The sequence below is a fragment of the Nicotiana attenuata genome, unplaced genomic scaffold (genome assembly GCF_001879085.1).
Source record: "Nicotiana attenuata strain UT unplaced genomic scaffold, NIATTr2, whole genome shotgun sequence".
NCBI lineage: Eukaryota > Viridiplantae > Streptophyta > Magnoliopsida > Solanales > Solanaceae > Nicotiana > Nicotiana attenuata.
The window spans coordinates 45,397-67,239 of NW_017672087.1; the positions used below are offsets into that span (position 1 = coordinate 45,397).

The following is a 21,843-nucleotide window of genomic DNA, read 5'->3' on the forward strand; positions in this document are numbered from 1 at the left end:
AAAAAGGTAAAGGGTAAAATAGAATTATAAAGTAATAAGTTAGGGCATAATTAGAAAGAAAAATAGGAAACGATTCCACCACACCAAATCGGTTGTTTCAAAAAATAGACTTTCCATTGTTCCGGAACAATGGATTTAACAATACAATACAACCAATTTTAACTAAACAATCAAAACAATTATTCGGTGAAAACAATACAATACGATACAATAGTTAACAACCATCCAAACAAGCTGTTAGAAAGAAAGGACAACTGGACGAGCAAATCTCAAATTCCCAATCCTTCCAGAAACCCTCGGCTCAGACTGGTCGCCGCTATTCCGTCATCCAACACCGTCGGCAACTTCTCCAGTTAGTCCCTTTCTGCCGTCTCTTTTTCTCTCTCTCTTTTAACCTGTCTCTATGTGGGGTTTCGACTGTTGTGGTTTCTGGTGGTATCATGGTGTTGTATGACTGCGTGGTACTGAGTTGCTTTAGTGGAGGTCAGGGAAGTCTTGAGAAGGTGGTTCGGCGTAGGATTAGCGTGTATATCTGTCGTGGTCCGTTTGTGTATATACTACTTAATCTTTATAACCGTAGTTGCATATTTCATCTCGATTTGCAGACTAACTTTCCCTATTTCCGAGTGAGACTGATGATTTTTGCAACTTCTGCCATTAGTTTCTTGGCCTTTTTTTTTGATAATTATTTGGTTACTAGCTGATATGTTTGTCCATCTTATACTGTGTTTCCAGTAGAATGTGTTGATTTGCAGAAACTTTGTATGTGTATAAAGGTTTAATATTTACCAGATTATTTTTGTCAGCTGTAGTATTTTACATTGACATTGCTATCAAACTCGTCAAATCTATTTTACCTTATAAAAAAATATTGTCACATCTAATTAACAAGAAGCACATGATGTTTACAGAGATTGCGAGATCAGGTCCTGATTCAGTAACTCCATAATATTCTCTAGAGAAACTAGTTAAAATGATTACTTACAACCTGCACTAATTGACATGTAGCTAGTGTCAAATACCAGCAGTGAATGCTCCTAGAAATTTTTATGGCCAAGATTGATCTCTTCTCCTCCACCCATGTAACATTCTCTTTCTCTCCCCAAACAAAGAATAGCCGCACAGTACCCCAACATAATGAAAAGCTTTCGCTGCCAAATTCGAAACAGATTCACTAGAGAATTCCAAATCTGTTATTCTTTCTTTGAACACAAGAGATTTCGAAATGGGTAAACAAAGCTTGTGGAAAATAAAATTGAATGAAAACTTTAAATATGAGTAGTGTAGCAGAGAAGAAAAGATCTTGTGTTCATCTTCCTGTAACTGTTTTCCTCTACAACATTTACTCCATACTGTCATGAACATTTCCAAGAGGTTGTTTTAAAGGAAATAAGGTGTAGGGAACTTGGAAACGAAAAGAAGCAAAAGGATTGGGTATGTTTCAACTAAATTGCTCTCTGGAAAAAGCAAAATGAATTCCTATTTCAAGCTAGAGATGAAAATGGAACAATGTACAGTTTGTTGGCTGAACAAGTGAGCATATGTTTGGTTCTCTGTATATGTTCTTTGTTTGGGGAGAGAAAAAGAGTGTTACATGGTTGGAGGAGAAGATATGCAATTCCGTTAAAATTTTTGTAGGAACACGTGGCTATGGGTATTGAGCATTACTGGAGCATTTACTACTGGAGGGAATCCAGACCCGTCAAATACCACTTGGATCGCTTTATTAGTGAATGCTTACTCTGAAGGGTTTGATTTACTAGACTTTGATCCAAATTAGTTGAATAGCTTTACCTTTTTCCTAGATGTCATTAAATCATTAGGATGGAAAAGAAGAAATTCATGCACGCCCTTCTATCTACGCATATACCTGTTCCAATCTTAATGTTTTGTAATCTCAACTTTCAGGGTCTGTTTGGTTAGGGGGTTATCCTAGTATAAAATTTGGAAATAAGTTCGTTTAGTGTTTGGTTGTGGCCTTCTCATTTAAAGACACTTTTAGGGCAAAGAAGTGTTATATTTTTGTTTGTTTTATATTTTAATTCTTGATTTTAGAGGAAAGTAAGGTTCATTATGTTATTTGTTAGCACCAAGAGAGTGTTGGTATACAAAATTGCAACATTTAGTAGGGATCGAGGAGCGAAAGAACTCTTTTTCGCTCTCCAAGTCATTTACAGCTTTTAAATTACACCAAAGAGACAAAAGATAGAGACAAGTGTGCTTGAAATGACGCACAGATCTCTTGTATTGTTTCTTTTGGGTGTCAGAATTATTATTTTAGGTTATTTCCTCATAGCATATGTAGGCAAACAGAAAGAAGAGTCAAAAGAGAAAAAACGACTTTCCCCTTTATGCAAACAATTGCCCTGCTTTATCCTTCATCACGTCCCAACGTTGCCCCAGGGCCTTGCACCTCAACAAACTTTCAATGGTCTATCTAATCCTGTCTGCAGAACCTTGCCCAGTCTGAACCTTTGCAAACAAGCTTACTGCTCCCCGCCTGCTGCTTTCTGTCCGCACTTCCCTTGTTATCAAACCCATCTTCTTTTGTCCTGTTGTTGCCCATATAACTGTAAAAAGGCAATAAATTGAACAATGCCTCTCTTAATGTGAAATGAGACATTACTTTCAAACAAGTTTAAGTACTTCCCAATGAGTTTAAACGGAGCATCAAAATTTTGGAGAAAATTACACTGCCTAGTAGTAGATATACAAATTGACCAACGATGTCAAAAGTGTCTCCAAATATTTTTTACTCATTCTCTGGACATCAAGGGTTTTTTTCTTTAACCTAACTTCTCTGATGACATTGTTCGCATTTCAACTACTGAGCATTGGTTCAAATTATAAATGAAGCTCGCTGGAGTCTAGCTAAAAAGAATTTGCCTTGGTCTACGAAAGTGAAGGATGAAAGCAAGTCTTAAATGATCTTTGAGTTGTAAATCCAGTACTTGACTTGAAGCTATCTCATAAAAATGTGGCTTTTGTACTCTCTTTTAGCTATCTGTTACAATTAGTAATAATTACCTTTAGAATGAGATACAAAATTTCATTTCTTGAAGAAGAGAAGTACTCCCTGAATGTTGAGCTCTATCTGAGATCTTATGATATTTCAGTTAACCTCCTTATTGACACTCCATTGATGTCTTTGTTTCCTTAAAAGCAGAAATGGTGATTCCTCCGCCAATTAGACCAGACAGAGTGACGAAGTATCTCAAACCATATGTGCTGAGGATGCACTTCACAAACAAGTATGTAAACGCTCAAGTAGTTCACACGCCAACTGCAACAGTGTCTACTTCTGCAAGCACACAAGAGAAAGGCTTAAGGCTTGCCATGGTAGAAGCAAAAGAAAATACTAGAGATGTGGCTGCAGCTGCAAAAATAGGTAAGTTATTGGGAGAGCGGTTGCAGGCTAAAGGTATTCCTGCCATATCTGTTTTCTTTAAGAGAGAGCAAAGATACCATGGAAAGGTCAAAGCAGTTATTGATTCAGTGAAAGAAGCCGGCATAGAATTGGTTTGATTTGGAGCACATGACCGTTTCCTCGTTTCATGTCCTGCCGGATTTCCTCCCCAAGGCAAAGAATTTATTTGTCTATTGGCTTTGCAAATCCATTTTCCTAGTTAAGCGCTATTTGGACAATTTCTCGTCTCACTTCTTGCAACTGGAGCAATGTGTGGTTTGCAATGTATAAGATGTCACATTTTGCAACATTATCACAATTCACATGATACTTTGATCAACGTATAATAACTTATTAGGCTTTCAAACCGCCTACTTAAGGATAGTGATTGGAAGATGCTTTAATTAAGCAATTGATAATTTTCTTGACTTTAAGTTTTGAGGGAATCAAATAAAATTTGTCAGTAATATTAAGAATGTCTCAATGCTGTACATCATTCGTGACGGTAATATGCTTCAATTTAATGGGATTAGAGAATAAAATGGAGAAAATTTTACTTTATACCCATCAATTTCAAACTATTTACCTTTTAATGTCCAGGCCCAAACTATTTACTACTCTTATCCATGCGCCCAAAACTATTTACCCGGTTATTAACTTTGTATAAACTCTTCCACAAGAAAGAATCAGAAATACAGTGAAACAAAAAAAAAATCAAGCAATAGCAAAGAAAAAGGTAGCCATGGATGCGGAAGAAGGAACACAACAACCCCAGCTAGTTCTTGCACACAAACTCTTCCTTTTGACACACCCAGATGTCAATGATAGGATAAAGTTCGCGTCCATGAAGAAGACTTGGACAAACTCTTCCATTTTCCCTTATATCATTCTTCAAAGGAAATAAGATCTGATTATCTGAAAAGTTGACCTCTGGCTAGTTTCAATTCTGCTCCACTTTTTTTCTATTGTTCTTTCCCTATTCTTGCTCTTGCCTTGGCCCTTGAATTTAAAATTTTTAATTGAAGATTTCTTGTTTGATTCAAAGTGGGTGTTGCTAAATATTGCTTATAGTACCTTTTGGAAGTTCATATTATTTGGAGCTGATTTGAGATCGAAATTTTCAGTTGAAAATCGAAGAAGATTACAGCTACAGTATACCACTACGGTATACAATATGTTGTAGGAGTATATAGCTATACTGCAACAGTATACTATTATAGTTTACAATATACTTCAACGATATGTTGTAATAATTGAAGAAGAACACAGTTACCTAACATTATAGCGCTACAATATACAATGTACTATAGGAGTATATAGTTATACTACAACAGTATACTATTATAGTATATATTATATTGTTATAGTATACTGTAATAATATGCAATATACTGTAACAGTATGCTGTAATAATATACAATATACTATAATAGTATATTTATTACACGTAAATTCACTTGCCTTTTCCCTTTTAATTTGCTTTAAGCTTTTACCCAGCGTGAGGGGCAAATTGAAAATGCAAAAAATAAAATAAAATATTATAGTATGATATATAACGTAACGGTATAATCTTACAATTAGATCCTTTTAGAATTTTTTGAAATTTTTATTGACAACTGATATTATTTCAGTTTAATAATTGAATTAATTTTTTTTAATGAATTAATTTTTTTAACTCTTTGCATACAATTATATACACTGTTGGTATAGCTATATACTATACTGGTATCATATGTTAGTTAATATTTTTTGGTTGTATTAGCTACACTTAATTGGTACCAATTTGGTTATTCTTTAGTAATAGTATACAAAAAAGAATAATAAAAAATAGAGAAAACAGTAAATGGAATTAGATTATGAAGAGAAAAAGAATATAAAAAAAGAAGTTAAATGAAATTAGAAAAGGAAAAAAGAAAAAAATAAGAAGAAATCGAGAAAAAAGAAAAGGAGAAAAAAAGAAAAAAGAAAAGAAAAGAAGCATAGAAATAAAAAAGAATTGGAAAATAAAGCAAAAATTCCCCACAAAAACTACTATGGGTAGGAAATGTAATTAGTTTATGAGTAGAAAAACAAATGGGTAGACAAGGGTAAATAGTTTTGTTTTGGTGGGTAACTATGTCAAAACCCCAATAAAATGTGAAAATAATATGCGCCAGCTAGTTTTCGGATTGGTAATTGAAATTAGCCAGCATCTATAATGTCATTGAAAAATAGTCATTATTTTATGTGGAGAAAAAATCTGGACAAAACCTTAGCTGAAACACGAAAAGTTTCAGCATAAAATATGTTGGATTATAAAGCTCCTACGTATAAACTTTCAGCATATTATGTTGGAATTCAGCACGGTATGACATTCCAGCACAGTATGCTGGAATCTCATATGTAAAAAATTTGGAATTTTTTGGGATTTTAAGGGTGTTTTGCCCAAAATTTATCTTCACATGAAAAAATTACTAAATTTCGATAATTTTTTAAACTGTGACTATTTTAATTACTAATTGTAAATTACGCTATTTTTGATTTTTTCCCCCCCGAATACAATTGGAACTTATGGGTTTTCTTTATTTCCTGATACAAGGAGTTCATTGACAGCAATAATGTTTAATTGGCCACAGCATTCGCAAGGTATAGATGAGTCACTACTCACTATAACTATAAATTTGTTGGTGGGTCGTGGAATATTACCCATTTACGATTTTCTCAATAACTTTTTTCCCAATTTTTTTTTTTAGTTCTGATTCCCCTTCAGTTATTTCCCCTAAGAATATATTTATTTGGGTTTCTTTTGAAACGTAATAAGTACTTCTTTATCCTTATTCATAGGTCGTAAGTTTGAGCTCTGTAAATGAACTCGCTTTTGTTTGACCAAAAAATATATACTTTCGGTTAAACTATTAAGTTTTATGTAATGAGGGATTAAACTTTGTTAATGACAATATATCTAGATTTTGAACTTGATAGCATGGACAGCGTAAGATAAAGTCGGTGGGGAACTGAAAGTGATGCACATTTAATATTCCAAAAGATGTGAGCAATAATATAGGAATATCAAGCAATAAACAACAATAAATGACATTCATGTAGATAAGGAGAATAATTCACCAAATAATGAATGAGGTGGATGATTCTTCCTTCTGACAATGATGAATGACAGACAAACCCTAGAATGTTTGAACTATTCTCGAATCTGATGGAAAAGTATGGAATAATGTGAGCAAGAATCTTGCTGAAAAGGTGAAGTTTGTATCTTTGCTAGAGAGAGAGAGAATCTTCTTCTCAAAAAGTGTTCTTGTCCCGTGAATATTATCTCTTCTACACTATTGTCTCTTTTTCTATTTATATGAGTCACATCCCTAACGAGCCCTAATAGTACAAGTGCAGAGAATATTCTATAGAATATTCACTTTACAATTGGTGCTCGACCTCGGTCGTTGTTGACAGCCCGGCTAGGAATCTCACTGCTTACTGGTCGACCTCGACTAATTCTTTCCTTAGTGCCACTTTACGCCAAAATTCCTTAGGGCAGATTTTGGCCTATATAGTTAGTCCCTCCGCTTATTGAGCCGACCCCGGACGACCTTGATGAGCAGACCCTGTTTGTCGTGGTTGGGAAGTTTGGACGAGCAAGTCGAGTAGTGGCGTTTCGGAAGAGGTGATTGTTTGACCAAAAAATATAAACTTTCGGTTAAACTATTTAATTTTATGTAATGAGGGGTTAAACCTAGTTAATGATAATATTTCTAGATTTGGAACTTGACAGCATGGATATTGTAAGATAAAACCGGTGGAAAATCGAAAGTAATGCACATTTAATATTCCAAAAGATGTGAGCAATAATGAAGGGATATCAAGCAATCAATAGCAATAAATGGCATTAATGTAAATAGGGGGACCGATTCACCCAAAAATGAATGAGGTGGATGATTGTTCCTTCTGACAATGATGAATGACAGACAAATCCTCGGATATTCGAACTATTCTCAGATCTGATGAAAAGATATGGGATAACGTGTGCAAAAATATTGCAAAAGGTAAAATTTGTATCTTTGCTATATGAGAATCTTCTTCTAAAAAGTGTTCTTATCAAGTCAATGTTACATGCCCTACACTATCGTTTCTCTTTCTATTTATATGAGATATATCCCTAATCAACCCTAATAGTACAAGTGCAGAGAATATTCAATAGAATATCCTCTTTAATATCTTATTACAAAAACTAGTCGTTAGTATTCTGTCCTTGGTGCTCGACCTCGACCATTGTTAACTGCCCGGCCACGAATTCCACTATTTCCTGGTTGACCTCGACTGCATCTTTTTCCTTAATGTCATTTTATGCTAAACTCCCTTAGGGCAGATTTTGGCCTATACGGTTATTCCGTCCGCTTATTGAGGTCGACCATGGACGACCTCGATGAGCGAACTCTATTAGTTGTGGTTGAGAAGCTTAGGCAAGCAGGTCAACTAGTGACACCTCAGACGAGATGGTAATGTGGCCTTTCGTGAGCTGCAACCTAAAGTCACACTGATTCAAAGTGACGTCATGACATCATGCGTCATTATTACACGTTTTCCAGCTGCCTTGCATCGTTTCCCATGCCTCTGCCATTTCGATACCTGCGCTGGGTAATGATGGTTTGGTTTCTCGATCCCGGTGCTTGAACTCTTATAAATAGGGATATGAAACCATTTATCTACGTTTTGAACTCTTAGCATCAAATCTCTGTGTCTTCTTCTTCATTCTTCATATAGAGGTTTTGCTCTCTTTGCCTCACTACCATATATTTGCTCTCCCTGATTCCGCTGATACAGTCTGCTCACGACTTTTCTGCACTTACATTCTTTCTATATAAAAAAAATGGTTAACATATCTTTTAGTTCTTGGAGGGCAAGCGATCCTGTTCCTTTGGCGGTGCATATGCCTCCCCATTATGATAGTGTTCTTGTTGCCATCGAAGATGAGAATTTTCCTACGGTTGAGGAGATAATCCCTCGTAGTGAAAAGGTTAGATCCGATTTTTTGAAGGTGCCCGAGGACGACCCTGAGATCTCCGAGTCGTTGATGAAAGAGGCTGAAATCGCTGAGTTTAGGCCAAAGTTCAAAAATCCTGCCCACATCGATTTAATTCCAGCTGAACGCGATGCGGTACAAATACATCGTCCTGGGTATTGCGCTTTCTACGCGTACCCTTTCTACGTCGGGCACTCTTTCCCTATTCTCTCACTGGCGGAGGAATTTTTCCGCTATTACGGCATTTGCCCGACCCAACTTTCTCCATGTATCTACAAGCTTATCCGCATGCTCACGAAATATGCAAAATTAGCCAGGGTAGGGGTGTCACTTCGTCATTTTTTATGCATCTCTTCGCCCCCAATTTCCATAGGGGGACGATGTTGCATCTTCTCCACCGAGGGAGAAAGTGTTTGGTGGTGAAGATGGATGATAAGGCAAATCGTCAGTTTCGATTCAACTACTTCTATGTCAAAACTAAGGACGTGGTGGACAACGGGGAAGGATTCCCTGAGGCATGGAATTATGCCCGTAAGTATTTCTCTCTCTTTCTGTTCCTCCTTTTTATCAAGCGTTTGCTTTGCCAGTTTTAGCCGTGTTTTGATATTTCGTTCTTTCTTCGTGCAGCCGAGACTGAGCCTCCTCGTTTGGTCGAGGATATTCATGACTGAGTTAGCCAGGTTCTGCCTAACACGGTGGGCATCCGCGAGTGACCGGCCTTTCTCAAGAAATTGGGTCGTCGTCTTCCACGACCTGTGAGTGCGTCTGTTTTTACTTAAAACACTTGTCTTTTTGGCCACTTTCTTGTTATAGCATTCACGAAGTGAATTCTTTTTTTCTCTCTTCCTTTCAGTTCGTCCTTCGAGAAAACCGAGGGCTCCTCCCCCTGCATTTTGTAAGAGGAAGACCGCTTCGGAGTCAGCTCCCGCCATGACTGTGGCCAGGCCTACCCGATTGCCGACTGCATCTATTCCCCCTTTTGCTGCGGTTAGGTCCATTCGGTCATCGACCGCATCTGCAGCGGCATTTCCAACTTCTCCCTTGCGTCATCTAATAGACGAGGAAAAGGAGTCATCATCGAGCGATGAGGGCTTGATTTCTCGTAAAAGGAGATCGGTGGACTTCGGCGATGTGACCGTTCGTGTCGTAAATTCAGTAAGGGGCGATCATGAAACGGCGACCGTGGTGCTTTATGATGATGAGTTGACATACGAGTTGCCGTAGAGGGTGTATCTTTATATGATGCCGAGATTGGAGCTGGAGGGCTGTCCGTGAGAGTTTCTGATGCTTCATGGCGGGATGAGCCTTCATCCTCGTGACCGGCCGATGTTCTTGCTTCGTCGATCGATGAAAGAGAGAAGGGAGTCACCGAGGATGGTTGCGAGACGGGCTCCGACCTCGATGCAGATGAGGTGAGAATGATGAGGGAGGGGTTTACCCGTGTTGAGATGAGATTGGAGGGGTTCACGCGGACCATTGCGATCCCTATGGATCGAGACTTGCTAGTGAACATGGAGAACGTGATCCCGTCTGCTCCGATGTGGAGGGTAAAACTCTTGAGAAATTGGATGACGCTACCTTGTCGAGGAGTATAGCCGGCCTCGCGCTCAAGGTAAGTTTCTTGACCTTCATTTTTCAAGTTCAACGCTTTTTGATTCGTTCTCATTTTCTGTTTTCTCTTTTTTTTTTTTTAGAATTTGGTTTTGGAGATTGAGAGTTCCCTGGGAGAGGCTAGGCGCAATGCTATTTTTCAAAAGATGGAGCGGAAGTATCGCGAGTACCGTAACAAGTACCGCGAGATCGGTTTGGTGAGAGCGGCAATTTCCAGGCTCTCCGAGCTGAACGGAATGAGAAGGATAACGAGTTGGTAAGAGACATCAGAAAGTGCAGCGTCCTCGAGGGAGCGTGAAGGGATAAAGAAGAGGAGCTCGAGGTAAGCAAAGGGGTCGAGGTCCAACGTGCCGACCTTTAATTCCAAGTGGTATCGTTGCATGCCGAGCTCGAAGAGTGTCAAGTCAAAGTGGACAGTGTGAGGGGCGAGGTCGCTAAGAAGGCAGCGGAGTGGGAGAAGGTGAAATTGGCTCAGTTGGGGGCTTCGAGGAAAGCGGAGGCTTTGGAGGCCGTAATCCGCGTTCTTCGTTCTAAGCGGGAGAGTAATCTGGAGATGTCCAAGCTCAGAGAGGAGTTGCTTGATGAGCGGATAGGGGAGCTGGAAAAAGAGGCTTCAGGCCTTAATGATCGAGTTGCTGCTCTCGAGGTCGAGAAGGCCCAATTATTGGCTCAGCCGTCCTCTTCTCGTACTTCTTCTTTTCCTGATGTTCCACGGAATCTGTATGAGAAGTGGATCCACGCCGAGGCCCAACTGGATATATTTAGAGATCTGATAGGGATGGGGAAAGTTTCTGAGGCCGACTTCAAGAACGCTTGTGCTAAGGCATGTACCACTCGTGTTGCTTGTGTCTATGACCCCGCTACACTGGAGGTTAGTGATTAAGAGGAGGATGTGGGCGTGGATCGAATTGAAGAGGACACCTGGTATGAGGATGAATATCCCGATGGCGATGGCAATGGCGGAGAGGCGGATGGCTCTGCTGGGTTAGGCGATGATTAGTTGTTTTTCCTTCTTTTTGTTTGTAGACTTTGTGTACATATTTTTGTGAGCATTTGTTGTAGCCTTTGTAAAAAGAATTTTCCAAGTATGAAATGCTTGTTCTGTTGCTTGTACCTTACTCTTTTCCTTCTGTTCGGGTTTGTATGCGTCTTTCTTTACTTTTGCTGTTTGGTCGCCTCTGTCGTAAAAACTTGGTTCAAGTATGTTAAATGAGGTCGAGATGAAACTTAGTTTTGATCATGTCGGAGGGCCAGGTAGGTGTAAATTCGAACGAGGTCGAATGTAACCTTTACTTAGTCAATTCGAAGGAGGTCGAATGTAACCTTAGTTAATTTGAACGAGGCCGAATTAACCTTAGTTAATTCGAATGAGGTCGAATGTAACCTTTATTTAATTATGGCCGAGGGTCGAATAGGTGTTAATTCGAGCAAGGTCGAATGTAACCTTTTAGTTAATTCGAACGAGGTCCAAACCTTTTTAGTTAATTCGAACGAGGTCGAATGTAACCTTTACTTAGTTAATTCTAACGAGGTCGAATGTAACCTTTTTTGTTAATTCGAATGAGGTCAAATGTTACTTTTAATTATGGTCGAGGGTCGAATAGGTGTTAGTTCGAACGACGTCGAATGTAACCTATACTTAGTTACTTCGAGCGAGATCGAATGAAACCTTTTTAGTTAATTCGAACGAGGTCGAATGCAACTTTTGATTAAGGCCGACGGCCGAATAGGTATTAGTTCAAACGAGGTCGAACGTAAGCTATACTTAGTTAATTCGAGCGAGGTCGAATGTAAGCTTTTAGTTAATTCGAACGAGGTCAAATGTAGATTTTAATTATTGCCGAGGACTGAATAAGTGTTAGTTCGACGAGGTCGAATGTAACCTATACTTAGTTAATTCTAGCGAGGTCGAATGTAATCTTTAATTATGGCTGAGGGCCGAATAGGTATTGAGGCAACGTTGCTTTGACAAAATTATGGGTGCACTTCATGCATTTGTGCTTTGTTCATACACTTGGAGAAATTTACATGTTTTTCGGGCTGGCATTCCAATCCCAATCTATCTAGTTCCTTCAGTGGTCAACCTAGAGAGGTATATTGAGAGGTTGAGCAATGAACTGGTCGTCCTATGCCTCCGTCCATCGTACTTCATCTTGAAGTGTCCCCCTTGTCGCCTCGTTAAAAACCTCCTTGAGAAAACCCAATTGGGACAAAACTCAAGTGTGGAAAAATAAGTACAACTTGGTGAATGCTTTTTCGTAAAAGTTGAAGTATTTGAGGTGGGTGACATTCCAGTTGTTTGGTAGTAGTTTTCCTTCCATCATTTCTAGTTGGAATAACCCTTTGTTTGCTGTTGCCATGATTTTGTATGGGCCGTCCCAATTTGTTCCCAGTTTGCCTTCTCGCGGGTCTTTCCTTGCTTGTGTTTTAGCTTTGAGCACGTAGTCCCTGACTTTGAGTGGTCTGACCTTTGACTTTTTGTTGTAATAACGTTCTACCTGTTGTTTTTGGGCGATCATCCTTATGGAAGCCATATCTCTTTGTTCCTCGACTTCATCGAGCTTTTGCCTTCTGCTTTCATCGTTCCTCGGCCCGCTCTCGTTGGAGTATCTCAGACTGGGATCTCCGACTTCCACCAGTATTACCGCATCAGTCCCATAGACTAATGAGTATGGCATCTCTCCTGTACTCGTCTTTGGTGTTGTTCGGTAGGCCTAAAGTACTTCTGGTAGTAACTCCGGCCATAGTCCCTTAGCATCCTCGAGATTTCTTCATGATGTTCAGCATTGATTTGTTGGAGGATTCCGCTTACCCATTACCCGCGGGGTAATACGGTGTTGAGAGTATTCTTTTGATATGTCACTTCTCAAAAATCCAGCGACCCTTTTTCCTGTAAATTGGGGTCCGTTGTGTCAGTTGATCTCTTTGGGGAGGCTGAAGGGGCATACGATGTTTTTCCATATAAAGGCGATCACATCCTGTTCGCGTATTTGGGTGAATGCTCCTGCTTCTACCCATTTAGAAAAATAGTCAGTTAAAACCAAAAGAAATCGTACATTACCTCGCCCCGCAGGGAGGGGGCCAACAATGTGCATCCCCCACTTGATGAACGGCCAAGGGGAACTAACAGATTGGAGGTGCTCGCCGGCTCGGTGGATCATTAGGGCGTATTTTTTGCATTGCTCGCATTTTTTCACGAAATCTGCAGCCTCTTTTTTCATGGTGGGCCAATAGTAACCTTCCCGTATGAGACATCTGAACAGAGCTCGATTGCCAAAATGAGCTCCACAATGGCCTTCCTTTTGTATAGGTCGTTATGAGTGATGTTGTACCTGGCTTCTATTTGAAGTTTCTTGGCTTCATTTTTATCATATGGGAGTATGCCATCCTGCAAATATGTGACAATAGGGTTGCTCCAGTCCCAAGTTAGGTTTATGGTCCTTACTTCGATTGATCTATCGATGAGTGAAGGAGGGTGACCATGTTTCTTTCTCCGGTTATAATGCTTTTGGTGGCTGCTACTAATTAGGCGAGGCCGTCCGCTTCGATGTTTTATGCTCTGGGAATCTGGTCGAGCTGACACTCATCAAACTCGGGTAGCGACTTACAGATCTCGGCTTGGTACTTTTGTAACCTTTGCTCTTTGATCTGAAAAGTCCCTGTGACTTGGTTGACTACGAGCTGAGAATCGCAGCTATAGTCTTACGCATCTTGCCCCGTACTTGAGTGCTAGCCTTATCCTGTAATCACGGCCTCATACTCCGCCTCGTTGTTAGTCATGTCCGGGCACCTTCTGGACTGGCGAATCACTTCTCCTCTTGGGACTTCGAGTACGAGGCCTAGTCTGGACCTTGGCGCGTTAGAAGCGCCATCGGTGTACAAAATCCATAGATCTTGTGTTTGGGGAGAAGCGTGGGAGGCTTCTTTTTCGACTTCGAGCATTATTTTTGCGCTGAAGTTGGCGACGAAGTCGGCAAGGAATCTATAGATCTCTTTGCCCCTAGCTTTCATAGGGGGACGATGTTGCACCTTCGCCACCGAAGGAAGCAAGTGTTTAGTGGTGAAGATAGACGATAAGGCAAATTGTCAGCTTTGGCTCAACTACTTCTTCGTCAAAACTGAGGACGTGGTGGCCAACGTGAGAGGGTTCCCTGAGGCTTGGAATAATGCCCATAAGTATCCCTCTTTTTCTTTTATCAAGCGTTTGTTTTGCCAGTTTTAGTCTTGTTTTGACATTTCGTTCCTTCTTCGTGTAACCGAGACTGAGCCCCCTCCTTTGGTCGGGGACATTCATGACTAGGTTAGCTAGGTTCTGCCTCACACGGTGGGGATTCGAGAGTGGCCGGCCTTTCTCAAGAAATTCGAGCCGGCGTCTTCCTCGGTCAGTGAGTTCATCTATTTTTACTTAACTATTTTGACTTTGTGGCCGCTTGCTTGTTATAACATTATGTAGGAAGTGAATCTTTTAACCTCCCTTTTTTAGTTTGAGGACCTTTCTCCTCCTGCATTTCGTAAGAGGAAAAATACTTCTTCGGAGTCCGTTCCTATTGTGACTATGGCCAGGCTTGCCCGGTTATCTGCTTCCGTTCGGCCTTCTACTGCGACTAGGTCGGCTCGATCGTCGATTGCATCAGCAATAGAGCTCCCGATTTCCCCCTTGCATCACTTAATAAATGAAGAAGAAGAGTCATATCCAAGCGAGGAGGGTTTGATTTCTCATAAAAGGAGATCGGTGGATGTCGGCAACGGGACTGTCCAAGCCGTGGATTCAGTAAAGGGTGATCGCGAGCCGGTGACCATCGTGCTTAAAGATGTCACTGATTTGCCGTTTACGCCATCAACGGATACCGTAGAAGGAGTACCCCTTCACGATGCCGAAGCCGGAACTGGGGTCAATCTGTGGAATTTCCGGGTGCTGTGCGACGAGATGAGCCATCGTTCTCGCGGCCAATTTACGTTCCTTCTTTGTCTACCAATGGAAGAGATAAGGGTGTTGTTGAGGACGGCTATGAAGAGGGCTCCGATCTTGATGCCGACGAGGTGCAGATGATGAGCGAGGGGTTTACCCGAGTTGGAGTGAGATTGGAAGGGTCCTGGAGGACCATTGCGACCCACATGGATCGGGACTTACAAGTTTGCACAGAGAACGTGATCACTTCCTTAGGTCCGCTTTGATCCAACGTGGAGGGTAGAACTCTCGAGGAACTGGACGATGCTACCCTATCAAGGAGTATAGCCGGCCTCACCCTTAGGGTAAGCTTTTCGACCTTCCTTTCAAATTTCGTGCTTTGTACTTCATTCTTACTTGCTGTTTTCCCTTGGTTTTCTTTTCTAGATAGTGATTTTGGAAATCAAGAGCGCTTATCGTGAGGAGAGGCGCAAGGCCATTTTTTAGAAGATGGAGCGGAAGTATCGTGAGTACCACAACAAGCACCACGAGATCTGTAAGCGGTTTGGTGAGGGTGGCAACTTCAAGGCTCTGCGAGATGAGCTGAAAGAGAAAGATGACGAGTTGGTGAGGGTCATTGGAAAATGCAGCGTCCTCAAGGGGGCATTGAGGGATAAAGAAGAAGAGCTCGAGGTGAGCAAGGGAGTCGAGGCTCAATGTGCCGATCTTCAAGCCCAAGTGGTCTCATTGTGGGCTGAGCTCGAGGAGTGTCCAATCAAGGCGAATTCTCGGAATGGTGAGGTTGCTGAGAAAACAACAGACTTAGAGAAGGCGGAGTTGGCCCAGTTGGGGGCTGCGAGAAAAATGGTGGCTTTAGAGACGTGGTCCGCGTTCTTCGTTCTAAGCGAGAGAGTGCTTTGGAGATGGCCAGGCTCAAGGAGGAGTGTCTTGATGAGCGAATAGGGGAGCTGGAAAAAGAGGTTTCAGGCCTTGGTAATCAAGTTGTTTCTCTTAAGGCCGAGAAGGCACAGTTATTGGCTCAGCCGTCGTCTCTCGCACTTCTGCTTTTCCTAATATTTCGTGGATCTATATTAGAAGTGGATCCACGCCGAGGCCAAACTTGATATATTAGAGAGCTGATGGAGGCGGGGACAGTTTCGGAGGCCGACTTCGAGGATGCTCGTGTTAAGGCACGTACAGCTCGAATTGCTTGCGGTTATGATCCCGCTATACCGGAGGCTGGTGATGACGAAGAGGATGTGGGCGTGGATAGGATTGAACATGATGCCTGTATGAGGATGAGTATCCTGATTGCGATGGTGGTGGCGGAGATTAGTTGTTTTTCCTTCTTTTTGTTTGTAGACTTGTGTATATATTTTTTGTGGGCATCTTTTCTAGCCTTTGTAAAAAGAATATTCTAAGTATGAAATGCCAGTTGTGTTGCTCGTACCTGATTCTTTTCCTTCTGTTCGAGTTTGTATGCCTCTCTTTTTTTGTTTGTTGCTTGGTCGCCTTAGCCATAAAAACTTAGTTCAAGTAGGTTGAACGTAGTTGAATCAAACTTAGGTTTGATCATGGCCGAGGGCCAAAGTTAATTCGAATGAGGTCGAAAGTAACCTATATTTAGCTATTGCCGAGGCCGGGTAGGTGTTAATTCGAACGAGGTTGAATATAACCTATATTTAGTTATGGCCGAGGGCCGAATAGGTTTTAATTCGAACGAGGTCGAAGGTAACCCGTATTAAGTTGTGGCCAAGGGCTGAATAGGTGTTAATTTGAATGAGGTTGAATATAACCTATATTTAGTTATGGCCGAAGGCTGAATAGGTGTCAATTCGAACGAGGTCGAATGTAACCCGTATTAAGATATGGACGGGGGCCGAATAGGTGTTAATTCGAACGAGGTCAAATATGACCTATATTTAGTTATTGTTGAGGGTAGAATAGGTGCTAATTCAAACGAGGTCGAATATAACCTATTTAGTTATGGGCAGGGCTGGATAGGTGTTAATTCGAACGGGGTCGAATATAACCTATATTTAGTTGTGGCCGAGGGCCGAATAGGTATTGATGCAACGTTGTTTTGGCTATGCGTTTGGCAAAAATATGGGCGAACATCATGCGATTGTGCTTCGTTCATACACTTGGAGAAATTTACATATTTTCCGGGCTGGCATTCCAGTCCTAGTCTATCTAGGGTTGGTTGGCATTCTAGTTCAAATTTATCTAGTCCCTTCATTGGTTGGCCTGGAGAAGTATATCGAGAGGTTGAGCAATGAACTTAGCCGTCCTATGTCTCAGTTCGTTCGCACTTCAACTTGAAGTTCCCCCTTGTCTCCTCGTTAAAAACCTCCTTGAGAAAACTCGATTGGGACAAAACTCAAGTGAGGGAAAAAAGAGTACAACTTGGAGGACATTTTTTCTTAAAAGTTGAAGTACTTGAGGTAGGTGACATTCCAGTTGTTTGGTAGAGTTTTCCTTCTATTGTTTCTAGTTAGAATGACCCTTTGTTTGCTATTGCCGTGAATCTGTATAGGCGGTCACAATTCGTTCCCAGTTTGCTTTCCCGTGGGTCTTTGCTCGCTTGCGTTTTAGCTTTGAGCACGTAGTCCCCGACTTTGAGTGGTCTGACCTTTTCCTTTTTGTTGTAATAACGTTTTGCCTGTTGTTTTGGGTGGTCATCCTTATGTAGTCCATATCCCTTCGTTCTTCGGCTTCATCGAGCTCCTGCCTTCTGCTTTCGTCGTTCCCCCGCCCGCTATCACGGGAGTAGCTCAGACTGGGCTCTTGGACCTCGACCGACAGCATCAGTCCCATAGATTAATGAGTAAGGCGTCTCTCCTGTGCTCGTCTTTGGCGTTGTTCGGTAGGCCCAAAGTACCTCCGATATCTGGCCATAACCCCTTGGCGTCTTCGAGTTTTTCTTCATGATGTTCAGTATTGACTTGTTGGAGGATTCTGCTTGTCCGTTACCCGCGGGGTGATACGGTGTTGAGAGTATGCTTTTGATATGCCACTTTTCAAAAAATTTGGCGACCATTTTTCCTGTAAATTGAGGTCTGTTGTTGCAACTGATTTCTTTTGGGAGGCCGAAATGACATACGATGTTTTTCCATATAAAGGCGATCACTTCCTGTTCGCGTATTTGGGCAAATGCTCCTGCTTCTACACATTTAGAAATATAGTTAGTCAAAACCAAAATATATCATACGTTACCTCGCCCCACAGGGAGGGGGCCCACGATGTCCATTCCCCACTTAATGAATGGCCAAGGGGAAATGACTGAGTGGAGGTGTTCGCCGGCTTGGTGGATCATTGGGGCGTACTTTTGGCACAGGTCACATTTTTTCATGAAGTCTGCTACCATTTTTTTTTCATGGTGGGCCAGTAGTAACCTACCCGTATGAGGCATCTGACTAGAGATCGATTGCCGGAATAAGCTCCGCAATGGCCTTCATGAATTCTTCAAGGATGCGCCGCGTCTGATTTGTGCCTAAGCATTTTGCCAAGGGGACGGCATACGTCCTCTTGTATAGGTCGTTATAAATGATGTTGTTCCTAGCTGCCTGCATTTGAAGTTTTTTGGCTTCTTTTTTATCATCTGGTAGTACGCTATCCTACAAATATGTAACAATGCGGTTGCGCGAGTCCCAAGTTAGGTTTATTGTTCTTACCTCGATTTGATCTATAGATGAGTGGAGGAGGGTGACCATGTTTCTTTCTCCGGTTGTAACGTTTTAGCTGGTCGCTGCTAATTTGGCGAGGCCGGCCACCTCGGTGTTCTGTGCTCGGGGGATCTGGTCTAGCTGATATTCGCCAAACTCGGGCAGCAGCTTACGGATCTCGGCCTGGTATTTTTGTAACCTTTGCTATTTGATCTGTAAAGTTCTTATGACTTGGTTGATGACAAGTTGAGAATCGCAGCGTAGTCTTACTCGTCTCGCCCCGTACTTGAGTGCTAGCCTTAACCCTACAATTACGGCTTCATACTCGGCCTCGTTGTTATTCATGTCCGGGAACCTTATGGATTGGCGAATCACTTCAGCTGTCGGGACTTCGAGTACGAGTCCCAGTCCGGAACCTGATGCGTTAGAAGCACCGTCGGTGTATAAAATCCAGAGGTCCTATGTTTGGGGAGAAGCATGGGCAGCTTCTTTTTTGACTTCATGCATTATTTTTGCGTTGAAGTCGGTGACGAAGTTGGCAAGGACTTGTGACTTTATCGTTGTTCGCGGTTGATATATGATATCATGCTCGCTTAATTCTATAGCCCATTTGGCCAACCTGCCTGATACCTCGGGTTTATGCAAATACTTCTTAAGGGAAAAGTCGTGACTACCGAGATGGGGTTGCATTGGAAGTAGGGTCTAAGCTTTTGTGAATCTACGACCAAGGCCAGGGCCAATTTTTCAAGGTAGGGGTACCACGTCTCGGCGTCGACTAATGTTTTGCTATTGTAATATATGGAAGATTACGTACCTATATTTTCTTGGACCAGGACTGCGCTCACAGCTACTTCGGATACAGCAAGGTAGACGAGGAGGCGCTCCCAGGGTTCTTGTTTTGAAAGCAATGGTGGCGATAACAAGTAAACCTTTAACTCCTTCAGGGCTATGGCACACTCGGAGGTCCATTGGAGGTCGTTGTCCTTTATGAGTGCGCCGAAGAATTTATGGCACCTATCAGATGATCGCGAGATGAACCTTGAAAGGTCAGTGATACGGCCAATCAACCTCTGAACCTTTTTTTATGGTTATGTGCTCTGGTATCCGTTTGATGGCTTTAATTTGGTCGGGGTTGACTTTTATGCCTCGCTGTGATACTAGGAAACCCAAGAATTTTCCTGAAGCCACATTAAATGCACATTTTTCGGGGTTCAGTTTCATTCCGTATTTCCTGAGTATGTTAAAGGTTTCTCTCAAGTGGTCGATGTGATCTTCTTTCCTTTTGGACTTGACCAGCATGTTGTCTATGTAGACATTCATCGTCTTGCCGAGTTGGTCCTTGAACATTTTTGTTACTAACCTTTGGTACGTTTCCCCTCGTTTTTTAGTCCGAAAAGCATGACTCTGTAGCAGTACGTCCCCTGGTGGGTGATGAAAGTGGTTTTTTCCTGATCCTCCTCTTCCATGGGATCTGATTGTAGCCTAAGTAGGCGTCCAAAAAACTCAAAATTTTGTGCCCGGCCGTTGCGTCAATCAGTTGTTCAATATGAGGTAAAGGGAATGAATCTTTGGGGCATGCTTTATTTAAATCTGTAAAGTCTACGCATATTGGCCACTTCCCATTTTTCTTTTTTACCATGACCACATTGGCGACCCATTGTAGGTATTTTGACTCCCTGGCGGAGCCATTTTCCAATAATATTTTGACCACCTCGCGTATTGCATCGTTTATCGCGGAGTTGAACTTACACCTGACCTATCTCACCGGGGGGTAGAAAGGGTCGACGTTCAACTTATGTGTAGCGATTTCCTTCGGGATGCCTGACATATTTGCATGGCTAAAAGCAAACAAGTCTGCGTTAGTAGTTAAGAATTGATGGAATTTACTTGGTTCTTGAAGCTTGCAATCGATGTAAGCTTTCTTGTTGTGGTCGTTGCCATCTAGTTGAATAGGATCGAGGTCATCTATGGTCGATTCCGCGGCTTCTACCGTGTCAGGGTCTCTGATGATGTCTTCTCTCTCATCACAGATCAACCTTGATCCTGTTTATTTCTTGCCTCTTCGCTTTGCCCTTTATTTGTTGAGTGACAGTGCAATCCAGGGCAATGCGGTAGCATTCTCGAGATATGCGTTGTTCTCCTCGTATGTTGAATATGTCCATGGAGTTGGAAATTTGATGACTTGGTACAAGTTGGAGGGGATGGATCTCATGGCGTGTATCTATGGTCGCCCTATTATGGCATTGTATGACGTGTCCTGGTCAATGATAAGGAATGTGGTTCCAGAGTGACACCGCCGGCCAGGACGGGAGTGTGATTTCTCCAGATTTTTGATCAATTGAATTGTTAAAACCCGTTAGTGTGATGCAACGCGACACTATCTTATCCTCGAGTTTCATTTGTGCAAGTACCCGAGGGTGGATAATGCACATGCCGCTCCCGTCGTCTACCATAATGCATCTCACATTTGTATCTAAAATTCGTAAAGAGATAACAAGGGCATCATAGTAAGGGAAAACCAAATCGTGGGTATCTGACTTATCGAAGATGATACTTTCTACGAGTTCGTCATATCGTTCGTAAGTGATCGACCGTTTGAGCTTATGGGTTGTGGTGAACTTTACGCTGTTGATAGAAGCGTCACCACCGCCACCAATGATCATTTGGATTGTGCAGGTTGGTGAGGGTGGTTTCAGCGCTACCTGATTCTATTTGCGTCCTCTGGCAAAGTTGGTCTTTCCCCGATCGCCCAGTAATTCTTTGAGGTGTCCTTGTCGAAGCATATTTACGACCTCCTGTCGTAGGGCGATGTAGTCCTAGGTTTTGTGCCCTCGTTCTTGGTGGAACTCGCAAAGGGCGTCTGACTTTTTAGTGCTTGAATCTGACCTCATCTTTTGTGGCCACTTTACCTTCGGTCCGAGCTTCTCCAATGCGTAGACTATTTATGAAGGTGACACAAAAAAATTGTGAGCGAATAACAAAGGGGGCATACCTCCCTCGTTTCGGTGAGTCCCTATCCTTGGTCTGTGTAGGCCCTCTTCGTAGCGCGAAGAGGGTGCAATGACGCTTCTGACATATGGTAGATGTCATTCCCGATTGGGTCGTGGAGCTACGAGGTCCCTTCTGGTATCATTTCTTCGATCTTTCCTGGACTCGGCTTGCACCGAGGTCAATCGGTGGGTCGGCCCATTGAGCTCGTCGTCGTCTGCTCTAACCTCGGCACAATATGCGTTATGTATTTCATCCCAAGTAGTTCGGGGATACT

General features: G+C 42.0%; 1 protein-coding gene and 1 long non-coding RNA gene across 2 annotated transcripts; one reads left to right on the forward strand and one right to left on the reverse strand.

Annotated features, from left to right (window-relative positions):
• The first annotated feature begins 221 nt into the window (after positions 1-221).
• On the forward strand, positions 222-3,746 carry LOC109211729 (50S ribosomal protein L18-like). The gene is made up of 2 exons (XM_019375299.1): positions 222-352; positions 3,167-3,746. Exon 2 carries the CDS (start codon positions 3,169-3,171, stop codon positions 3,523-3,525), a length of 357 nt encoding a protein of 118 aa, XP_019230844.1. The 5' UTR covers positions 222-352; positions 3,167-3,168; the 3' UTR covers positions 3,526-3,746.
• On the reverse strand, positions 2,101-3,160 carry LOC109211730. The gene is made up of 2 exons (XR_002065761.1): positions 3,028-3,160; positions 2,101-2,570 (listed from the first exon to the last, which is right to left on the reverse strand). It is a non-coding gene; the product is annotated as an uncharacterized LOC109211730 (long non-coding RNA).
• Positions 3,747-21,843: the final 18,097 nt, after the last annotated feature.

Excerpts from the sequence above, each read along its gene's own strand:
- LOC109211729 (XM_019375299.1), top strand. The coding sequence starts at position 3,169 with ATGGTGATTCCTCCGCCAATTAGACCAGACAGAGTGACGAAGTATCTC.